At 29.4% G+C, this 21,871-nt stretch overlaps 1 protein-coding gene across 6 annotated transcripts; it reads left to right on the top strand.

Moving 5' to 3' along the window:
* Positions 1-853: 853 nt before the first annotated feature.
* Positions 854-7,717, top strand: LOC120087729 (uncharacterized). 6 transcript variants are annotated; one of them, XM_090306254.1, is made up of 7 exons: positions 854-1,309; positions 1,424-1,592; positions 2,572-5,292; positions 5,400-5,467; positions 5,593-5,679; positions 6,851-6,901; positions 7,482-7,717. In XM_090306254.1, exon 3 carries the CDS (start codon positions 2,667-2,669, stop codon positions 5,238-5,240), a length of 2,574 nt encoding a protein of 857 aa, XP_090162380.1. In that variant the 5' UTR covers positions 854-1,309; positions 1,424-1,592; positions 2,572-2,666; the 3' UTR covers positions 5,241-5,292; positions 5,400-5,467; positions 5,593-5,679; positions 6,851-6,901; positions 7,482-7,717. The 6 variants fall into 6 exon arrangements, with proteins under 6 accessions (XP_090162380.1, XP_038900540.2, XP_038900541.2 ...); XM_039044612.2 differs by lacking the exon at positions 7,482-7,717 and having other exon boundaries at positions 6,851-7,129; XM_039044613.2 differs by lacking the exon at positions 5,593-5,679 and having other exon boundaries at positions 856-1,309.
* Positions 7,718-21,871: the final 14,154 nt, after the last annotated feature.

Genomic DNA, 21,871 nt, shown 5'->3' with positions numbered 1-21,871 from the left:
ATAGTTGAACATTCTAAAATATATTTTTATTATATTTAACCAAATAAGACATACTCATTTTGATAGTTAAATATCAACCAAATACCAATCAGAAAAGCAACAACAGAGTACCAACCAAATACCAACCAGTAAAGTGAACTACATATATAATACAATATTAATCACATGTAATTCTCCCTTATGATAACCAACTATAAAAAATATATCAACTTATTAAAAGAAAAATATTGCACATTATCAAAAAAAAATTTGCACCTTATCTAATATTCCAACTTACCAAAAAAACTTTGAATAATATCCACTATAAGCAAAATAAATATTAAAAAAACCATTAAAAATTATCAAAAACTTAATTCAAAATTAAATAACAAAAATATATCAACTTAACAAATAAAATACTAGACTGAAACAAATGAAGGTAGAAAATGATCGGTATTTGAAAATAAATGAAGAATGTGGAAGAAATGAAAGAAATTTTGTTTTGGGTGAAGATGAAATGAGGGTTTCAGGGAAGGAGGATGAAATCTGTGAAGGAGAAGATGAAATCGGTGAAGAAGGATGAAATCTGTAAAGGAGAAGATGAAAACGGTGAAATGAAGGAAAGAAGTTTGGTTTTTTATGCTAAAACGAGAGGGGAAACGCCAAAACCGATCATAATGTATCTATTAACGCATTCTGACCGATTTTTTTTTTTAATACAGCGTACGGAAAAAAAATAATAAAATATTTCCAAATGTGTCTCTTCGGCGACAAAAAAAACTCTCACCAATTAACTTTCAAAATAACCCCAATCTAAATAACCCCAAAATTAGGATTTATCTTTTATTATAAAAATTAAAAAAAATGACCAATTTCAGTTGTTATTTATTTTTATTTTCTATCAGCGCCGCGCAACTCCTCAACTCGCCCTCTCTCTCGCACAATCACTCTCCCTGTAATCATTCTCTCTCTCAACCGCTCCCCTCACGCCAGCATCCCCGCCGACGATCGCCTTCTCCACGTCAGCAGTCACGCTGATACCGTCGAACGCCGGAGCAGTCGTTGGAGGTAAGCAGAGCGTTTTCCTTCTCTCTCTCTCTCCGTCGCAGCTGCTGCCGTCTTCAGTCGCCGGCTACCGCCTGCATGTACACTGCCGCCGCCCTCGGTTGTACAAGATCCACGTGCAGCAGCAGCAGCCCAAAACGCTGAATTTTCCTTGTTGGGCATCTGTCTACGTTACCCACGACTCGTTGGACCTTGAGTTGACTTACCCACTTGGTTCCGGCTTCCGATCTCAGTTTTTGAATAGTTCGGAACATTATAAAGCAAGGTATTGAGTTTTCTGTGGTGATTTTTCAGTGGGTAATACAGTTCAATCTCTCTTTGAACTCACTATTTAACATTATGTATTGAACTTTAAATTTTGGAATTTTTACATGGACAGGTTGTTATATTAAGGAGAGGCGACCTTGAGTCAGAAATTTCTTGGGTAAATTCTTGAAGGCTTGATTGGGTCTCAAACGTTGAAACTGATCTGAGATTGTGATTTAGGATTGGACTGCCACATTTGTAAGTCGAAGGAGAATTTATTTGGTTGCTGGAAATTTGTTGAGGTAAGTTAATAGCGTTTAATTTAAGCTTCAGAGCAACTTTGGTTTAAGATCTTATGGATAAAATTTGATCCAGGTTTATCAAGGACTTCTAAGTAGTGACAAGTTACATTTTGGTAATGGTTGGAACTTAATTTGAAATAACCTTAGTGTTGGAAAGCCTTGAAGGCAAGGTTGATAAAGCCCTGAATTGTGAAAGAATGTTTATGAAACTTTCTCTTTTTATTTAATAAAGTCTTGTTTCATGGAAGTCATGAATGTTATGTTATGCGCGTTATGCATGTCAAGTTTGATGTGATTATGAAGGAATGGGCTATTATGTTGCACGAATTGGAAAATGATTGTCTATATGAGACCTCATGCATGTGTGGATGCTTATTAAAGTCATGAAAACCTTCTTAACTACAAGAAAATGGTGCATGTCAAGGGGCTCTAGTGCATGAAACTAATGTTCTAGGGTTGGTGTGCATGAAAGTGATGCATACTTGGAGTTTGAGAGGTTTGCGGTATATGAAATTGATACATACCTTAAGTGGTAATTTAACATACGTTTTTTTCCTTCTTACAATTTGGAAACATCATCTGTATTCCTATGATTGGGCCCTTCCATTTTTTGTACTTTTTTGGATATTTCATTCAATAAATGAAATAGTTCCTTAACCAAAAAAAGAAAAAAAGAAAAAAAAATTGTGTTTTTTTATTTTACCAATCTCCAGTCTACTTCCTTTCACCCTGAGCATGTGAGATGATAACTTTGTGGTTTTATTCACTATTCATTACCGATGTATATTTGTTATAGCTTTCAATGGATGTTGTGAATTTTGATTTCATTGGTTTTCTTTGTTGATTCATATATGAAATCTAATATATGTTTTGATTGGTCGTGTCAGGAACTTATCACATTTTTTTCTCAGTTTAAACTCATGGTTCTACTCTTTCTCTTCAATCTGCTCATTCTAAGTATTTATTTTTGTTTGTTTAGGCACTTTTATCGACGACCTTACTTGAACAGGATTTGTTCTATAGGGGTTGTACAACTGTGTCCTTGAGTTCTAAGGCACTTTTCAAGAAATAGACATGAGAAATCTTTCATCAAATTCATCATTGCTTCTCAGCTCTCTTTTTAAAAACAAATCTTTTGGTTTGCAATCAGAAATTCCAATAAAGACTATTTTACGGTCATTATCTTCTGAGCATATCAAGCACAACAACGATGCTTCAGTTGAAACCTCTTCTAAGGTGGCATGTCAGAGCAACTTAGTTTCTTTAGAGTCCATTAATGGAAAATGTGACACCTCTCTCAATTCAGCTCTATCTGAAAGTCATGTGATAAACACTCTTTTAAGCAGCAAAAGTGATCCAGAATCAGCATTAGAGTACTTCAAAAGGATTAAGAAGGAGATGGAATTTGTCAAGTGCACTGATGCTCTATGTATCTTGCTTCTCATTTTGATGAATTCGGAAAAGACACACAGAGAAGTTCAGTATTTGCTCAATAAATTTGCTTCAGGAAACTCAGGCCCCTCTACTTGTCTTATGGACCGTTTAGTGGAATGCACAAAACTCTACAGTTTTTCATTGGATATTCAGGTTTTTAATTATTTGTTGAGTAGTTACGTTAGAGCTAACAAAATTGAAGAAGCTCTTTGTTGTTTTAATAAAATTGTAGAATTTGATATAACGCCATCAGTTCGGTATATGAATATTCTTTTGACTGCCATGGTTAGGAAAAACATGATTTGCGAAGCACGGGAATTGCATAACAAAATGTTGCTGGTAGGAGTTCCAGGTGACTGTTTTACATTGCATATTATGTTGCGTGCTTGTTTGAAGGAAATGAATATTTTGGAGGCAGAGCAACATTTTTTACAAGCAAAAGAAAGAGGAGTGGAACTTGATAAAAAAGCATATAGTATTTTTGTCCATGTGGTTTGTTTGAAACCGAACTCTGGATATGCTCTGTCTTTGTTAAGAGAGATGAGGGCAAGAGGTTGGGTTCCTTCCGATGATACATTTACAAGTGTTATTACTGCTTGTGTGAAGGAAAGGAACATGGCAGAGGCTTTGAGGCTGAAAGATGACATGGTCAATTTTGGGAAGTCTATGAATTTGGCTGTTGCAACAAGTTTGATGAAGGGTTATTGCATGCAAGGAGACCTGAGAAGTGCTTTAGATCTGGTGACTGAAATAAGCGAGAGTGGTCTGGTGCCCAACGAAGTTACATACTCAGTTCTGATTGATGGTTGTTGTAAGAATGGGAATATTGAAAAGGCATGTGAGTTTTACTCTGAAATGAAAACTAAGGGCATTCGGTCAAGTGTTTATTCTTTGAATTCTATAATACAAGGGTATTTGAAATGTCAATCTTTGCAAAATGCATTCATGATTTTTAATGACGCAGTTGAGAGCGGTCTTGCAAATGTTTACACGTTTAATATTTTATTGTCTTGGCTTTGTAAGGAGGGTAAGGTTAATGAAGCTTGCAATTTATGGGATGAGGTGATTGTTAAGGGTATCAGCCCTAATGCAGTTTCTTACAATAACATAATGCTCGGTCACTGTAGAGAAGGTAATATTAATGCAGCATGTAAGGTGTACAAGGAGATGCTAGATAATGGTTTTACCCCAAATGTATATACCTTTTCTATTCTAATGGATGGTTATTTCAAGAAAGGTGATATTGACAATGCTTTTAGTATATTTCACAGGATGATGGATGCTAACATTCTCCCCACAGACGTCACATCAGGCACTATAATCAAAGGTTTGTGCAAAGCTGGTCGTACCTCTGAGGGAAGAGATTTGTTTAAGAAGTTTGTTTCTCAAGGCTTTGTTCCTACGTGTATGGCTTACAATATTATTATTGATGGTTTCGTCAAGGAAGATGACATTAATTTGGCCTTGGATGTTTATAGGGAAATGTGTGAAGTTGGCATTACTCCTAGTGTTGTCACCTATACGTCCTTGATTGATGGATTTTGTAAAAGCAATAATATAGATCTTGCTTTAAAGTTGTGGAATGATATGAAAAGGAAGGGTCTTGAATTGGACGTTACAGCATATGGCACTCTCATCGACAGTTTTTGCAAAAGAAGGGATATGAAAAGTGCACATGAACTTTTTAATGAACTTCTAGGAGCTGGTTTATCTCCAAATGTTATCATTTACAATAGCATGATTACTGGGTTTAAGAATCTGAACAACATGGAAGCAGCTATTGACTTATATAAGAATATGGTGAATGAGGGTATTCCATGTGATTTGATAACGTATACCTCATTGATTGATGGACTGCTGAAAGAAGGAAGACTTCTCTACGCATCAGATCTCTACAATGAAATGCTTTCCAAGGGTATATTGCCTGATGATCAAACATACACAGTTCTAATCAATGGTCTTTGTAACAAAAGGCAATTGGAGAACGCACACAGGATTTTGGAAGATATGAACGGAAGAAACATGACTCCTAGTGTTCTGATTTATAACACATTGATAGCTGGGCACTTTAAGGAAGGGAATTTGCAAGAGGCTTTTAGGTTGCATGATGAGATGCTTGCTAGAGGTCTTGTTCCTGATAATACTACCTATGATATTCTTGTCAGTGGAAAGTTCAAAGGGGATTGTAATTATAGTAGAGATTTGAGTTTCTAGGTTGCTAGACTCGCCCTTCTGTACTGTTACCAAAAGAAAGCATGGTTATTAGGTATTTTGTTTCACCTGTGTACATTTGTTTATTCTGCATGATATGTTCTTTAAGAATCAATATCAAGTGTGAAGATAATTTGTTAACGATTTATCATAATTTTGTAGGTGTGTTTTCTTTTTCATTTTGGATACGTCAAAGAGGTTCCCGTATTTGCTCATTTTCAGTTTCAAAGGTATGTTTTAAAAGTCAAAATTTGTTTAGTTATTGCCTTTTTTTCTTGAAAAAGAAAATTATTTTAATTCACCCATCATCTTCATGTAAAAATCCCTAGTATGAATTTCTTTCAATATTTTGCAGAGATATCCGTTAATTATTTAATTGTTTAGGGAGCCTCCTTCTTTTATAGCTGAAGTCCTTTCTGGTGGAGGGAGTCCCTTTCTATAGGTTTGGTTTTTGTATGCTTGTATATTCTTTCATTTTTTTTCTTATGAAAAATCTGTTAATTGTTGAAATGGTTCAAATATCATGAGCAAACTTGCGGAAATTTTGCATGCCCCTCTATTGAATTTGCATTAGTTATTTAAGATTATACCTGGTAGGACTTTGAATTTCAAAGGGTGTCTATGAATTTATCTAACAAGTGTTAAACCTTTTAAAAAGTATCTAATAAGTTCTTGAATTTTCAACTTTGTATGCAATAGGTCCCTATTAAACTTTTTTTTTTTTTTGAAGTTCCTATCTTCTCTAGACTCTTATAAACAAAGATGAGAATCCTACCAAATGAATCACCTCAACATAGTTGCCCATGAGGTGACCATTCACGAAGTAATACTTAATAGGCAAGGTTGTTATGCAAATAAGCTGGTTTGGACACTCACGAATATCAAATAGAAAAAAAAAGGAGGCAAGGTCTTTATTACTATTATTTATTTATTTATTTATTTTAGATGAAGAATCATGCCAAGAGACTAGCTTCAATCCTAAGGCTAAGCCACTCTACAAGGTTGATGACGAACCCCAACATAAATGATTCAATATTTGTTGAAACAAGAAATAAAAAAATTTCATTGAAATTATGAAAGTGACTAAAATTCGATAAGAATTAATATTATTGTTTTTGGATATTATTATTTGGCTCTCTCAATTGTTCAACCACCTTCTTTCTCCTACTATTTGTCTCTTATGTTTGACAAACAGTGAGGAGAGCACCTGGTATTGGATTGTTCTTTTTCTCGTTTCTCGTTTCTGTTGGCAAAAACTACTCGCATCCTTCGATTTTCATTAGGTATTCAGCAACATGATTCGAGATAACGTGGCTTAAATCTTGGTGGGTCCTCGGTTATCCTCTAAAGCCCAATGGTTATGGTCTAATGCTGTCGAGCCCTAATTTCTGAAATTTGGTTAGAAAGAAATCTTTCTTTCGTCAAATCGCTATGGAACCACTTTTCTTTTGGCCTCCATGTGGTGCTCTCTCTAAGATCTTTGAGGACTACACCATTTAGCATATTTCTTTAAATTGGAATGCTTTCACTTCTCTAAATTAATTATGTAATTTGTTCCAGTGATTTTTGTTGAGAAATCTGTTTCTATTTCCTTTATTTGTAATTCTTCTCAGTGGGATGTGAAGACGGCATTTGGAGTGTGTCAACCTAGTTGAGATAGTCGGGTACGCCTACTGATTCCCTTTCTCTTAGTAAACAATATTTTTTGTATGGATGAAATTGGTTCATTGTTGGTCATGTTTATATATTTTTGTTGGTGAACATGTAAGTAAATTCCTGATGGCAACTCTGTCTTTTGTCCATGTTCGACTTATATGCTCTGCAACTGGTAAAGTATATTGTAGAGTTGTTAATTATATAAATAATATTATTGTCGAGAATTTTTAACACTATTTTTGTCTTTTGTCCATATTTAATTAAACTACATTATTTTTTTTTTCTAAAAATTCCCAAATAGACAGATAATATCTAATTTAAAATCCATTGCATTTTAAAAAATTGGTAGAATAAATCAATTTATTTATATTTACAAAATATGCTATTTAAGGTAGTAGTAATTGTATAATACAATGCCTCTAGAAAAAGTCATAAACAACCTTAAACCCTAAATCCATATTTAAGAATTTATCAACAATCCAAATACATAAATCTTGAACTTAAACTAATATAATTTGCGTACCAAATAGCCGCTTTGAATCTGAACTAAAATTATCAATATCCTGAACATTAACTTTCTAAATGCAGATTGAAATAGTTTGCATGGCAAACATGGACTTCTTAATTCACAAACCCAATAGATTAAATCAAAGACTAGTATATCCAATTCTGCTCCTCAAACATCCCCCTACTGTTATTGTAAGGCTAAATGCAACATAGTTTCTATTTCATGTACTTTTTTTTTCTCTCTCGAATTCATTGGGATTTTGAGTTTAGAGCTTGGTCTTAAATTTCGACTTTTAAAGATGTGATTTCTTTTACAATTTGCATCTCTAGAACATTCAAGAAGGCTTGATCTTCACACTGGTTGAGTATTCAAATGTGATATTAGTTAAAGGACTTTGTTTTTATCTTACCATTGATCACTAGATTATGAAGATAGTCCACTTCTAATCTTCCATTAGGATTTTGAGTGTTCTAGGGTTTTTGAGTTAGGAATCACAGTGGTTCATATCTTCAAATAAAACGTGTTTCAAATTTGTTGGTTTGAGTTAATTGTAGATAGCTAGACTAAAGTCTAAAGAATTTCTCTAGACAACTCAACAAATATGAAATTTCATAACCATGAAAGATTATAATAATTATACTCCCTGACTCTTTTTTTAGAATTTGAATCTGCCATTGAAGAAAGAGTAGTGTCATGACAGTTCATTAAAAAAAAAACTACCATAATTGGATGTTTTATGACATCTAAAACCTGTCGAAATAAACATATAAATGACATTTGCAATCGTCAGTTATTATTATTTTTTTTTTGAGGAAGATATTTACTTTCCAATTTTAGTCCAGTGTACTACTATGAAATCGTAAATTTAGTTCAAACTTTTTATTTTTATTGTTGGTTTCTTCAAAAACTTTCTTTTTTTTTGTTATTTATTGGCATTTTTCAATATAAGTTTTTGTAAACATATTCATATATATTCTTTGCACGAAATTATTATCATTATTAACTAATTTTGATAAAATTTAACTTTGAAGGATTAAATTTAAGATTTATTAAAAATATAGAGACTCAAATTGAACATTTAAAAGTATATGCAATAAAATTAAACAAACCCCAAATTAGAGTATAAGAAACCAAAACGATGTTTTAAAAAATTTTAATCAATGACTTCTAAAAATCATGACGTTTTATAGTTTAGACGAATCATTATGTCTTAATTCAACCCAAACCAATGTAATTGGGAAAAAAAATTCATTGAATGAATTTTATTCCTATAATTATGATCATTACTAAAACTATATTTTTGTCTAAGTAGGTTTCAATTATTTTTAGTTTCAAACTCTTGTTTTTATATTATTTAATTTATAATGAAAAAAAAAATCAAACAAAATTCAAGAATTCAACTAAAGAAAATTTTTAAATTTTGAATTTAAAATAGATATTATAAAAATTTGGAGAGAGAGCAAATTTGAAAATATATGAAAAAAAAATATTTTAAAATTTTTGTTAACAAAATAGAAAGGTCCTGAAGTGACTATATTTGTTGGGATTTTTACAAAATATTTGCAGAGTGATTGTCCCAAACCGGAAAAGCAAGAAAGTGATAGGCTCCAAAAACGGTAAAAAGGGCAAGAAAGTGATAGGCTCCAAAAACGGTAAAAAGAACCTGTGATTTTGGTTTCAAACTTTTCGAGATAGAAATACTTTAAAGTTAAGTATGCTAACTTTAATTAAATTTCCTTTATGTTTTCTCTAATTTTTTAGGGTGAGAAAATGATGTGAATTATACACAAATTTTGAGATAATGATGCTTTTGTCATTGAAATCTGGAAAAGAATTATTTTATGTCATTGTAACCATTTCTTACATAGTTATTTTTTTCCTAATGGATCATAATTTTTCTTCAAATTTAGAGTTTTTTACATCGTGTTTCATATTTTTGTTATTTATTTTATTTATTTTTTAATTTCTCAAGTATTTTTCTGCTTGGTTTTTTCTCAACCATATTAAAATCCTGTCAATATTATCAAAAGAAAAATAATCATAAAGTTCATGTTTATAAAGAATATACAATCATAAACTTATTTTTTCAAAGGAGAAAATATGTCATAGAATTGAAGTTTATCTTTCACGTAACCGAAATTAAAATAAATGAGCAAATTAGTTTATTCTTTCACTCTTTCATACTTGCTTGACTTGTTATTTAAGACTATAAATTAAGAAATACTTTAATATTTTTATAATTTAAAATTATTTCTTATTGCAATTTGTTGGGAGATTGAGAAGTTGAACTTGATATGTTTTTTTAAAATTCTCATCTTCCACCCATTGACCAAAATATTTGGATATTGCTTGATTTTGGGCAAACAAAAATTTTATTATATTATCATTATTTCTGTTGATCCCAAATTTTAGTAAAAAAAAAAAAAAAAAAAAAAATCTGACCTTCAAGTGACAAGAACGATAGGTTTGTAACTTGAAAAAGAGAGGATTTGTAAAATAAAGAAAAAGGACACTGATGCAGTGATGTCAAAGTCTGTATGAGAACTAAATAATAGAGAGAAGAAGTCTAAGTCATAATGGGGTATTTATAAGGATTTAATCTAAAGGTTTAACTTAAACTTTCTGAGATTAGGATGCCAGTTTTTTCTAATCCCAAGCAAGTTAGATCAAATCTTATTTTATCTCATTTTATCTTTGTTTTTTTGCTTTGTTCCATCAAGCCAAAATTCACTCTCAACAATTATAATGGTAAAATCAACTTTGAAAAAAAAAAAAAAGCCTAGATTATAGAAAACACAAGAGCGGTTTATTATGTTTCTAATTTTTGAACATTCAAAAGTTTCATTAGTACCCAAAATTAGAAGAAAAAAAAAGAGTTAAGAAAATATCCTTGTCATTAGTCTTTTTTTTGCAAAACCATTAGTAATTCTTCAAAGATGCCTTTGAACTTTTAAGAGTTTTATTAATATCCATGTGTTAAAAAAAATTCAAAAATACATTTGTTGTTAGTACATGGGCGGAAAACTATTAGTAACTCATTTTCAAAATTTTACTTAACTTTCAAAAATTGCATTAGGTATTTTAAACATAAATATAGAAATTTTCAACACTTGTGTACAATCAATTTCTTTGAAGTTATCTTGAATTGGAAAAAAGTCAAATTTAAACTCACGTAGATAATTTCATGATAACACCTTCAATGTGCTGTTTTATGCTTTGATTCATTACTCTCACACACTTTATCATCTATTTTGTAGAGATTGAGTGATTTAAGGACATTTAGAGGACATTGAAAAATTTAGGCTTTAATTCATATAGATACCCTAATAATAGCAAATGTGCTATTTTATGCTCTTTATTTAGGCTTGATTCATTAATGTCACATGCTTTATTGTCTATTTTGTAGAGATTGATAGATTTAAGGTCATTTGGAGCATCTTAAAAGAATTAAGATCAAATTGGAGTTAATCGAATTTAAATTGAGTAATCAAGTAATCGAGTCATGAAATTCAATAGATTCAAGGAGGAAGTGTCTAATGGAGAAAAATAAAATTGGAAAAGTAGATGAAACGACAACAGCCAGGGATGGGAGGATGGAGAAGAAAGAAAGCCATCAGATTTGTAAATACTAAAGATACTGACCAAATAAAATATTTTTCCAAACCTCACAGGCTAAAATGTTAAGTATGAAAATTCAAGAATCAAAATGATACTAAACTTAAACTTTAGCAACTAAAACTGCGACTTCAACTTCTTCCTTGATTGTATATGAGAAATTTAATCTAATTGCTATTTAAAATGTACTAAATAATTTGTTAATTAAATACTACGAATTAGAAAGCATTATTAAGTAAGCATATTATAGGTTTGAAGATCCTGCATATATATAGTATAATACTTTGAGTTTTTTTTTTTGTATCGATGATCCATTCTCAGTCTTCTAAAATGATTAATGAATTTACCTCAATAAATAAATGAAATCTAACATTCTGTTTATGTCAAAGCACACTATCACATTTTATATAGTATCGCATTAAAAATGATCATGTCTATTGTAGCCCTAATGTGAGGACTATATTTATTGCGATCTTCATTTTTCTCACTTTGTCATGCTTTTGCCATGTATATTGCGGTGAAGTGAAGAAAATTGAAGATCAGGATAGAGAAGATCATCATGTTAGGGCTATGCGATAGATATGATCATTCCTAACAAGATATTGTATGAAACATGGTAGTGTACTTTGACGTAACCATAAAGTTAGTTTTCATTTGTTTATTGGATGGTTCATTAATTATTTAGAGGCCAAGAATGACTCATGGTACAAAAATTTCTTTTATTTTTGTAAAAGAAAAGAAGATCCAATTGCAAAACGTTATATTGTGTATATAGATTTTAATCTCACATTTTTTTTTTGCTCAAATTTGTTTATTTGAATGAGTGGTGAAATTAGCATTCTTAGGTACTTCTGGAAAAAAAAAGAAGAATATTGGTAGCTAATTTTGATAATTATTTTGGTTGGATAATTTTTGTAAACAATCTATCATATGCTCTTAAGTTTTTGATTGTGTCAATTACAACATCCAATAATTTCAATACTAAATTTTTATAATATTAAAATATTTATAGTTGAATCAATTTAGACCCTTGATTAATTATTTATTACTATTCACCTAATTCCATTTAAATCAAATAAATATTATTAAAATATAATTATTCTTTTTCCAAAGTTAAACCAATTTCAACACATAATTATTGCTAAAGAAAGTAGAGGAAACAAAGGAAGACAAGAGATGAAAACAACCCCTCATATTAACAAAAGTTAGATACTAAGGTCCTAATCATTAGTTTTTGCTTTTAAAAATTAAACTTATACATCACTTCCACCTCTAAATTTCTTCATTTGTTATTTACCTTTCAATCAATGGTTTAAAAAACTAAGCCAAATTTTGAGAACTAATAAAAGTAAGCTTTCAAAAAGTTGTTTTGTTTTTAGAATTTAACTAAGAATTCAACTAGTGTACTTAAGAAAAATATAAATTAATGTAAGAAATATGGATGAAATGAGCTTAATTTTTAAAAACAAAAACAAAAAACCAAAGAAGTCTTGTGCACATGTGAAATTATATGTTAATGGTTCTAAAAAATATTTTGACAAAAATTCTAAATTAATTCAATTATGAAATTTTAGAGGAGTTTAATTAATACAAGTATTAGTTTTGGGTTACAATCTCAAAGTTTACATAACTTTTTTTTTTTTTGGGGGGACAAAATTAAAAGTTCATTATTTCATTATTAGACATAAATTCAAACTTAAATTTAATAGATCAATTAATTTTTGAAATTTTTTTACTTTGTCAAGTACGATATACATAAAATTGAAAGTTTATTATACACAAAATTGAAAGTTTTAAAACTTATTATATACTTTTAATAGTTCAAGAACTAAATAGATACAGTATCAAAGTTTATTGAATAAACTTGTATATATTATAAATATTATGATAATAGACGCCCATTAGATACTCTTAGTGTTCATTGACCATGTGTCATGTCCGCGTTTCCCAAAGTGTTATTCATGTGTCTCAACATTACACATTATTAGTGTTTATGTAATCCACCTTCTAGTTGCCAAATTGTCTATAAATAGTGGCATTTGGTGGGTTTTGAAACACACACATTGAGCAAAATCTATGAAAATTGGAAAAACTTGATATTTTAGAGAAATTCCTTATTTCATAGTTTGTTATTTTATTTATATATTATGTTATATTTATTTTAATATTATGTTATATTATTTTTTCTCCATACCCGTGTTATATTATATTCCTTATTTCACTATAGGTAGATCCTAAAAATATATCGATTTTTCTCTCTTCGTTATAATTGATAAATTAAATGTTGCTTTACATATTTGATATATATCAAATTTCTAATATAAATATAATATTTTGTAATAGTATTACTATGAAAATATTATAAAATTAGAATTTTTCGTCATTGATATTAATGACAATAATTATTTACTATGGGTGTTTTTGCCAAAACACACATGGATGCCATAAAAATGTGATCTTCAGAAAACAAATTTTCTTCCTAAAGCTCATCATAAATGGATGCACTTGAGGTTCTAAAATTTTAAGAGAAGACAATTTTCTACATTTAAGATATGCTCCTGCAGTAGCAATATCGAGAGAAGAGTTTTAAACAATATTTCGAACTAATTTAATGTCTTCTCGTGGCCAAACAAAACAACGAGTTATTGATGAAAAATCATGAATATGAACCAATTGGACCAACACCATTCCCTAATGTGAATACTGTGAATGTTAATGATCATGGTCGAGTTTGTGACCGTGGCAGAGGAAGAAATAATTATTATTTTCGTGGTGGTCGTTCTAATCATTCGAATTTCAAAAGAACCACATAAAATGAGGATTACAAAGAAAAAACTCCACAAGATAAGAGTTCAAAAAGTGTTGAAAATAAATGGTTCTGATGTAGAATGACTGGGCATTGGTCACATACCTATTGTACGTCAAAACACTTAGTTGATCTTTATCAAGTATCCCTGAAGAAAAAAAAGAAAAGAAAATTGTGGAAACAAATTTTGCATACCAAGATAATGACATATTTAACTCATCCCATATGACAAATTTGGATGTAGCGAACTTCTTTGAATCTCCTGAAGAGAAAAAATCGTTAGAATTGATGGAATATCAAGTGTTTCCTTTGACTTTGAAAAATCTAGATTTAATATTGTTTGTTTCATCACATGTTTTTTTTCCTCTCTCTTCTTAGTAGATGTTAACCTTTGTATATTCAAAGTGTTGTTTTTCTTATTGTAAATTATTTTCTTTTAGTGAAGAAATCTATATCATTTTCATATGTTGGGTAACTAAAAAATGAGTAAAGGAGATCTATGTCTGGCAAACAGTGCAACAACACATATAATACTTACAAGTAGAAAATATTTTCTCAAACTGACAATGCTAGAAGCAAAAGTCAATACAATATCAGGTTCTACAAACCTGATTGAAAGCTTTGGAAAAGAAAAAATTATTTTTCCTAGAGGAATAAAATTTACAATGGACAATGCATTGTTTTCTAGTCAATCAAAGAGAAATATACTTAGTTTTAAAGATGTACGTTGTAATGGTTATCATATTGAGACTGATAGAAAAAATAATATGGAGTATCTCTATATCATATCTACTATCTCATATGAAAAACGTATATTGGAGGAGTTGTCTTCTTTATCTTCTGGATTATATTATACTCATATACAAGTCATTGAAACATTTACAATTTGGCATGATAAATTAGGTCATCCAGAGTCTATAATGATGAGAAGAATAATTGAGAATTCAAATGAATACCCATTGAAGAGCCAGAATATTCTTCAATCTAATGAATTATCATGTGATGCTTACTCTAAAGGAAAATTGATAATTAGACCATCACCAGCTAAAGTGGGAATTGAATCACCTTCATTTTTAGAACGAATTCATGGTGATATATGTATACCTATTAACCCACCAAGTGGACCATTTGGATATTTTATGATATTAATAGACGCATCTAGCAGATGGTCACACGTGTGTTTATTATCAAGTCAAAATCTTGCATTTGCAAGATTACTTGCTCAAATAATTAAGTTAAGAGCATAATTTCCTGATTATACAATTAAAACCATTCGTCTTGATAATGTTGGTAAATCTACATCTCAAGCTTTTGATAATCATTGTATGTCAATTAGGATAATTGTTGAACATCCTGTAGCTCATGTTCATACACAAAATGGTTTAGCAGAATCATTCATAGAATGTTTACAGTTAATTGCTAAACCATTGCTTATGAGAGCTAAGTTTCCTACATCTATATGGGGACATACTATTTTACATTCATCGTCACTTGTATACATTAGAGCAGCAGTTTATTATAAATACTCGCCATTACAATTAGCTTATGACCATGAACCAAATATTTTTCATATAAAAATTTTTGGATGTGCAATATATGTTTCAATTGCTCCACCACAATGTACTAAGATGGATTCTCAAAGGAGATTAAGAATATATGTTAGATATGATTCTCCGTCAATTATCAAATATCTTGAATCCCCTGACAAATGATGTATTTATTGCATGATTTGTTGATTGTCATTTTAATAAGACAAAATTTCCAACATTAGGAGGAGATATTAAGAAGCTGGAAAAAAAATTACATGGAACACATCGTTGTTGTCTCATTTAGATCCTCGTACAAATCAATGTGAACCTAAAGTTCCGAAAATAATTCATTTGCAAAAATAGCAAATCAGTTACCAAATGCATTTATAAATGCTCCATTAAATGCAGTAAGTTATCACTAATGAATATGGGACACGTCAAAAGCGTGATAGATTATTCGGTTCTAAAGATAAAAATTCTCGAAAAAGAAATAGTCAATAAATGACTCAGTTAAGTAATGGATGTTCTAGAAAAAATCCTAGATATGAGTATTCATAAGGGTATTGAAGTAAATGAGGATAATAATGAGATCACAATAAATTATGAAACCATATAAGTTGACAACATTTTTGCATACAATATTACTCACGATATTATTTATGAAAGTGAGTATGAAAAATATCGACATAGAAAGGATTGAATTATTTGGAAAGAAACAATCTAATATAAATAAACTCATTTTTCAAATCGTGAGGACTAGTAGTCCAAACATCAAAGAATGTCAAACATGTATATAGGATACAAATGGAGTATTTGTAAAACAAATAGAGTGAAACCACAAGATATAAAGCGAGACATATCCCACAATAATTCTCACAATAGATTGGTATTGAGAAAAAATATTCTCTAATGGTCAATATACAATACCATGAGATATTCAATTTATCTGATTGTGTATGAAAAGTTCAATATATATCTTATAGATGCAACCATACCATATTTATATGAATCTCTTAATAATGATATTTATTTATGAAAATTCCTAAAGAATTAAAGGTACCATAATCTTATAATTCAAATATTAGAAAATATATATATATATATATATATATATATATATATATATATATATCATAGAGATTCTTACAAAATATTCATGACGAATGTGATGTAATCACCCCATTCAATATTTGTTGGTATGAAGGTACAAAAATAACCCTATTTGTCCATATCCTTTTATAAAGAAATCACAACCTGAGATATTGAACAAAAACTCCTGAAGAGATTTAAAAAAAATAGAATTTCTGAAGAAAGAAATTGAGATGATAAATTTTGCCTTAGCTTGCAAATAAAGCATAGAGCAAATGAAATTGCATCAATTTATATATTAAAGATCTTTTGTGGATTATGTACATCATTGAATACTCCTATGGTGGTTCATTCACTCGATGTAAAAAGGTTATATTATCTGATCTCAGAAAGATAATGAAGAATGTTAGGTCCTGAAGAACCGTAAATTTTGAGAAATAAGCACACTTATATAGCAACTAGTTTATGCATTGCATTTTGTAGTATCTTTCAGTAATTTTGTTACATATATATGATATTCCTCCAAAAGGAGGATATTGGAGTAGAGTGAAACATATGGTAGGTTTTATTTGAAAATTAGTTTACATTGATTTATTTTAATCTAATAAATCTAAGTATGATATAGTTGGTTGTGAAGATGCAGGTTAGTTATCTAGTCCATACAAGCTAAATCTTAAACAAGTTACTTAATTGAAGAAAATGATAACATCACTATACAACAAATTTGTTCAAATGATAACCTATCAGACTTATTTACAAAATTATTACCAACCGTAACCTTTGAGAAATTGGTGCACAATATTGGAATGCGACGACTTAGAGTCTCAAGTGATTTTTCCACGAGGGGGAGTAAATATACTGTATTCTTTTTAAGAGTATTATATTATATGAAATATGTACTTTTTTTTCTTCATTCGAATTTTTTTCCCAATGGATTTTTTTTAGTACGATTTTAACTAGACATATTTCATATATATAATGAACATCTGAGGAAGGAGTATTATAAATATTATGATAATAAATATCCATTAGATGTTCATACTTAGTATCTATCCATTTACTATGTGTCATGCTTTTATTTTTCAAAGTGTTGTTTATATGTCTCAACATTACACATTATTAGTGTCCATATAATCCACCTCTTACTTGCCACATTGCCTAAATAGTGATATTTGATGGGTTTTGGAACACACACATTGGGCAAAATCCATGAAAATTGGAGAAAGTTGATATTTTAGAGAAACTTCTTATTTCATATTTGTTATTTTATTTTATATTATGCTTAATTTATTTTAATATTATATTAATTATATTTTCTTCATATTCATGTTCTGTTTTACTCTCCAATTTCACAACAGTATCTTAATTTTTTTTTTTATAATTTTTTTAATGTATGTATTGGTTTTCTTCCTTATGTGTTGAATGCGTGGGCATTTTTATTGTTTACTTTGGGTGGTATCTTTTTCATTTTTTGTGGTTGGATTTAAATATTTATTTAGGCATTTTATATGGCTTGATTTTAAATTTTTGTTTAGTAGATTTTATTGATAATATATGAGCTATGAGGATGATGTGACATTTGGGTTGGGTTAACTAATAATGATATGATGCTAAAGTGAGTTTAATTTAAATGGTAATTGGTATGACCTTGTTCTCTAAAGGTTGAACATATAATTGTTGTAACACCTCATGCCCATGATTTGGATCGGGATTCAAAATTTGGATTCAATGCCTAATTGCTCTGGCATTCCGCATCATCCCCTATGACTTGACTACATCATCCTTGCTCTAGAAACCAACATAGTTCCTTTCAGTATGTTTTGTCATCACTCAGATGTTTCCTAGAAATTCATAGGAAGTCATGCCACATAAGATTACTCCAAGCTAAACACGTTTAACTTTGGTGTTCTAATGATTTTGAGCCATAGAAAAAGAAAGTGGACCTTGTTAATATATGTAGTAACTTTCAAATTTTTTAGTCTTTTCTTAACTATACTTTCGTTTCCTCAGGATCCCTCTTATTCGAATGTGTTCTCGGTTCATTTATATCTCCCTTCTAAATTCAAGGCATTACAATTATTTTACTAAAAAAACAAGTGATGATATGACACGACATAAAGAGAAATGAGTAATTGCAATGGGTAGCATTTATAGGGATAATAACTAAATGTATAAGAACATTTTTAAAAGATTGCAAATATAGCAAAATCTATCAAACTTTTATGGCTGATAGACTCTTACCAACAATATGGTCTATCACTTTTACATTATGCTATATCTGTTTATACTTTGAATCTTGATTACTATATTTGCAACTGTCTAATATAAATTCTAAATTCACCAAAAATTTCAATGAGATGAGTTGGCAAAATACATTATAAATTTTTTCCTTAAAAAACACTTTAAACTAATTGTTTTCTTGTCTCTACACACTTGTTTATTGTTCCTTCAAGTTACGTAGTACCAAACCATCCTTTATTAATCTAATAGGTTTCACAATCATCAATATTTAACGTAATAATAATAAGTTACGAACTTATTAAAATATTTTTTAAGTTAAATTACAAATTACAAATTAATGAAACAATATGGAGTGCATAAACTTATAGGGTTTTTCTTTTTCTAATGGATATAATCAATAAAAAAAGATTACAATATTTTATTTGACCTTACAAGATAACGTGCACCCCTTAATTAAACTAAACAAGCTTACTGGTTCATCTATGATTAGTTAAAGATAACACAAGAAAGCTTCAACAAATGTGCTGCCGAGTAATTATTAATTAAGCAAGCAAGTTGTTAGCTCAAGTCAATTCAACTTCTCCATACCTTAATTTTTTTTTTCCTTTCTTTTCCCAATATGTTAATGTAGGAAAATCGGAACTCTAATTTTGAAGTTGATAGCTTAAACATAATGTGAATTGAGCTAGACTTATTTTAACATTTTTTTCACTTTATATTTGAGACATTATCGTAAACCATATTTCCTATTTTATTGTAATTCCTATTGTCACATTTTAATATTTATGTTGGTTTTTTTGTTGGGTGTTTTATTTTACCACTTTATAAATTATATTATTAGCATACTTTAAAATTTCAAAATTTCGATAGGTTTGGAATTTTAGTAAAGGTACTTCGATTTTCCTCAATTTCCCAAAATTTTGCGAAATTTAAAAATTTTCATTGAATTTTTTTTTACCAATTAGCTATGCTAGCTCGGGGAAGTGCAAGAAAAGTTTTTTTCCCCTTTTTTTACCACACATAATATTTATTTTCAAGAAGGCATTTTTATTCAAATATTTCCATTGAATTTTTACATCATTTCACCTCAAATTTGAATTAAGATGAGTTCTCTAATATTTCTCTCATTTTCTCTCAAACTCTATTGGCTCATAGAGTTCTTTTTTTCTTCTTTATTTTCCATTCTGTTATGTTATGTTTAATACTGTGATTTTTCTATTCTTATTATGTTACATTATGTTAGTTTAATGTTATATTTATTCATTTTTTGTATCATTTTATTTTCTAATAAATAATTTACAATTATTTTATATGCAAATATTTCATGTCCTTTAATTTTTTAATTAATTTCCAATATTTGATATTACTTTGTAATTATTTTGTACATTTTTTTATTTATGCTCTCACATCGACATTTATATAGATATTTTACAATATATATCTAAGTGTTGTCTTACTTATAGGAATGATTAATAAAAATGGTCTATTATGGTCTAATTCAACCACAATCAAAGTTTCATTAACTAATTGTAACAATTTCCATCAATCTCCATCAAGTTTCTTAAAATTTCTATCGATATCGATATTTTCATAAAATCGAGGTCTCGATATTTCCATCATATTTCGAAACTTTGGTTACTAGTATATGATTATATACGTCAATGGATGAATATTATAACATTTTACCAAAACATAAAAGATTTGAATCTTCTACATAATAATTGAACTAAAAAAAAAAAATAAAAATTCTTGATTAGCTTAGTAACAGAAAAGACTTATGAAATTTATATTTTGTTTCAATGATATAATTAAACTTTCAAAAGTTTCATTATTATCCTTAAGCTTTCCAAACAAGTTCAAACATCTTTATCATTACTAAATGGATAAAAATTGTTTATCCATACCCGTGAATTTTGTGCCTTATTTTAATACTACCCTTGAACTTTCAAAGTACCATTAATATCATTAACCTTTAGAAAAAGGATACAAATGTCCTTATGATTAGTATATAGATGAAAATTGTTTATCCATATAATCCATCCCCTCCCTCTTGAATGGATTGAACTCTTTATCTTACAGCAAAACATGAGTACATTGATTTTATTTAGAATTTCTCACAAAAATAAACGATTAAGCATTATGTACCTCAAAATATATGGAGAATTTTCTAGCAGGTTTTTATCTCCATTATTCCCAACTTCAATATAGCAAGATCTCGTTCTCCAAAAAGATTTCCTTACTATGACCAGAACTAAGACAAAAGCTCATGGAAGCCTCTTTGAAAGAAAAGGAAAAGGCTGGTAGAGAACTCTTCTATGAGAATTTGGGAGAATTCTCCAGAGAAAATAACTCTTCCTAATATCCTATTTAGAGATTGGAGAATGGAAGAAGAAGATTGATCGACCACAAACTTGATGTCTAAAACTGAAAACCTTTTAAAATGTAAAGTTTCAAGTCTAGTGCAAGTATACATTGTCAAACAAGTAGTCATTGAAAAGTATTATAAGAGTATCGTGTCCCGAGGAAATAGATGTTACAAAAATTTTTGAAGATGAGTAAAGATTTTTATCAAGTAAACAATCTCAATAAGCGATGTAAAAATAGTTTTGGAAGGGTGTTTGTGTTTGAAATAAAAAGATAGTAATGGTAAAAGAGGTATTTAAACATGCTCATGCCTATTGGAAAGAAGATATAATCTATCATGCAATTACAATTTTGACTCAAATTGAAACATGGTTAACTAGGTTCAACATCTCTGACCTTTTATGAATTATCTTTAGGTGTCTAGTCATTAAATCTATATGCCTATAGTTAATATGAACCTTTGAATAAAACCACAATCCTTAAGTTCTAAAAATTTTGCCCTATGTCAGGGTCAAAAACAAAATCTTATTTCTAAGCTCTTTTCTAAGTTCACTTTTGTTGGAGAATTTATTTGATTGGCTTTATATTTTTCTAAGGCCTTAGTTTTTATAGATGTATCAAAAAATGTCTTAACATCGGGCTTTGACATCATAATATTTTCCTGCATATTATTTCTTTTCTTATCTAACGGCAGATTGTTTTTGTCTGATATTTTCCTTTAATGTGGCATTAATTATCTTCTCCTATTTGGGAGTTCTTTTCTTTTCTGTTTTTTTTTTAATAAAAAATGTGGTTTATTAAGAGCCATTTTATAGGAAGCCGAATT

Source organism: Benincasa hispida, chromosome 10, assembly GCF_027475165.1.
Source record: "Benincasa hispida cultivar pf3 chromosome 10, pf3_genome.v1.1, whole genome shotgun sequence".
Lineage (NCBI taxonomy): Eukaryota > Viridiplantae > Streptophyta > Magnoliopsida > Cucurbitales > Cucurbitaceae > Benincasa > Benincasa hispida.
The sequence above is the reverse complement of the archived record's forward strand: the minus strand, read 5'-3'. Positions and strand labels throughout refer to the sequence as shown.

Coding starts and splice junctions, on each gene's coding strand:
- LOC120087729 (XM_090306254.1), top strand. CDS start 2,667: ATGAGAAATCTTTCATCAAATTCATCATTGCTTCTCAGCTCTCTTTTT.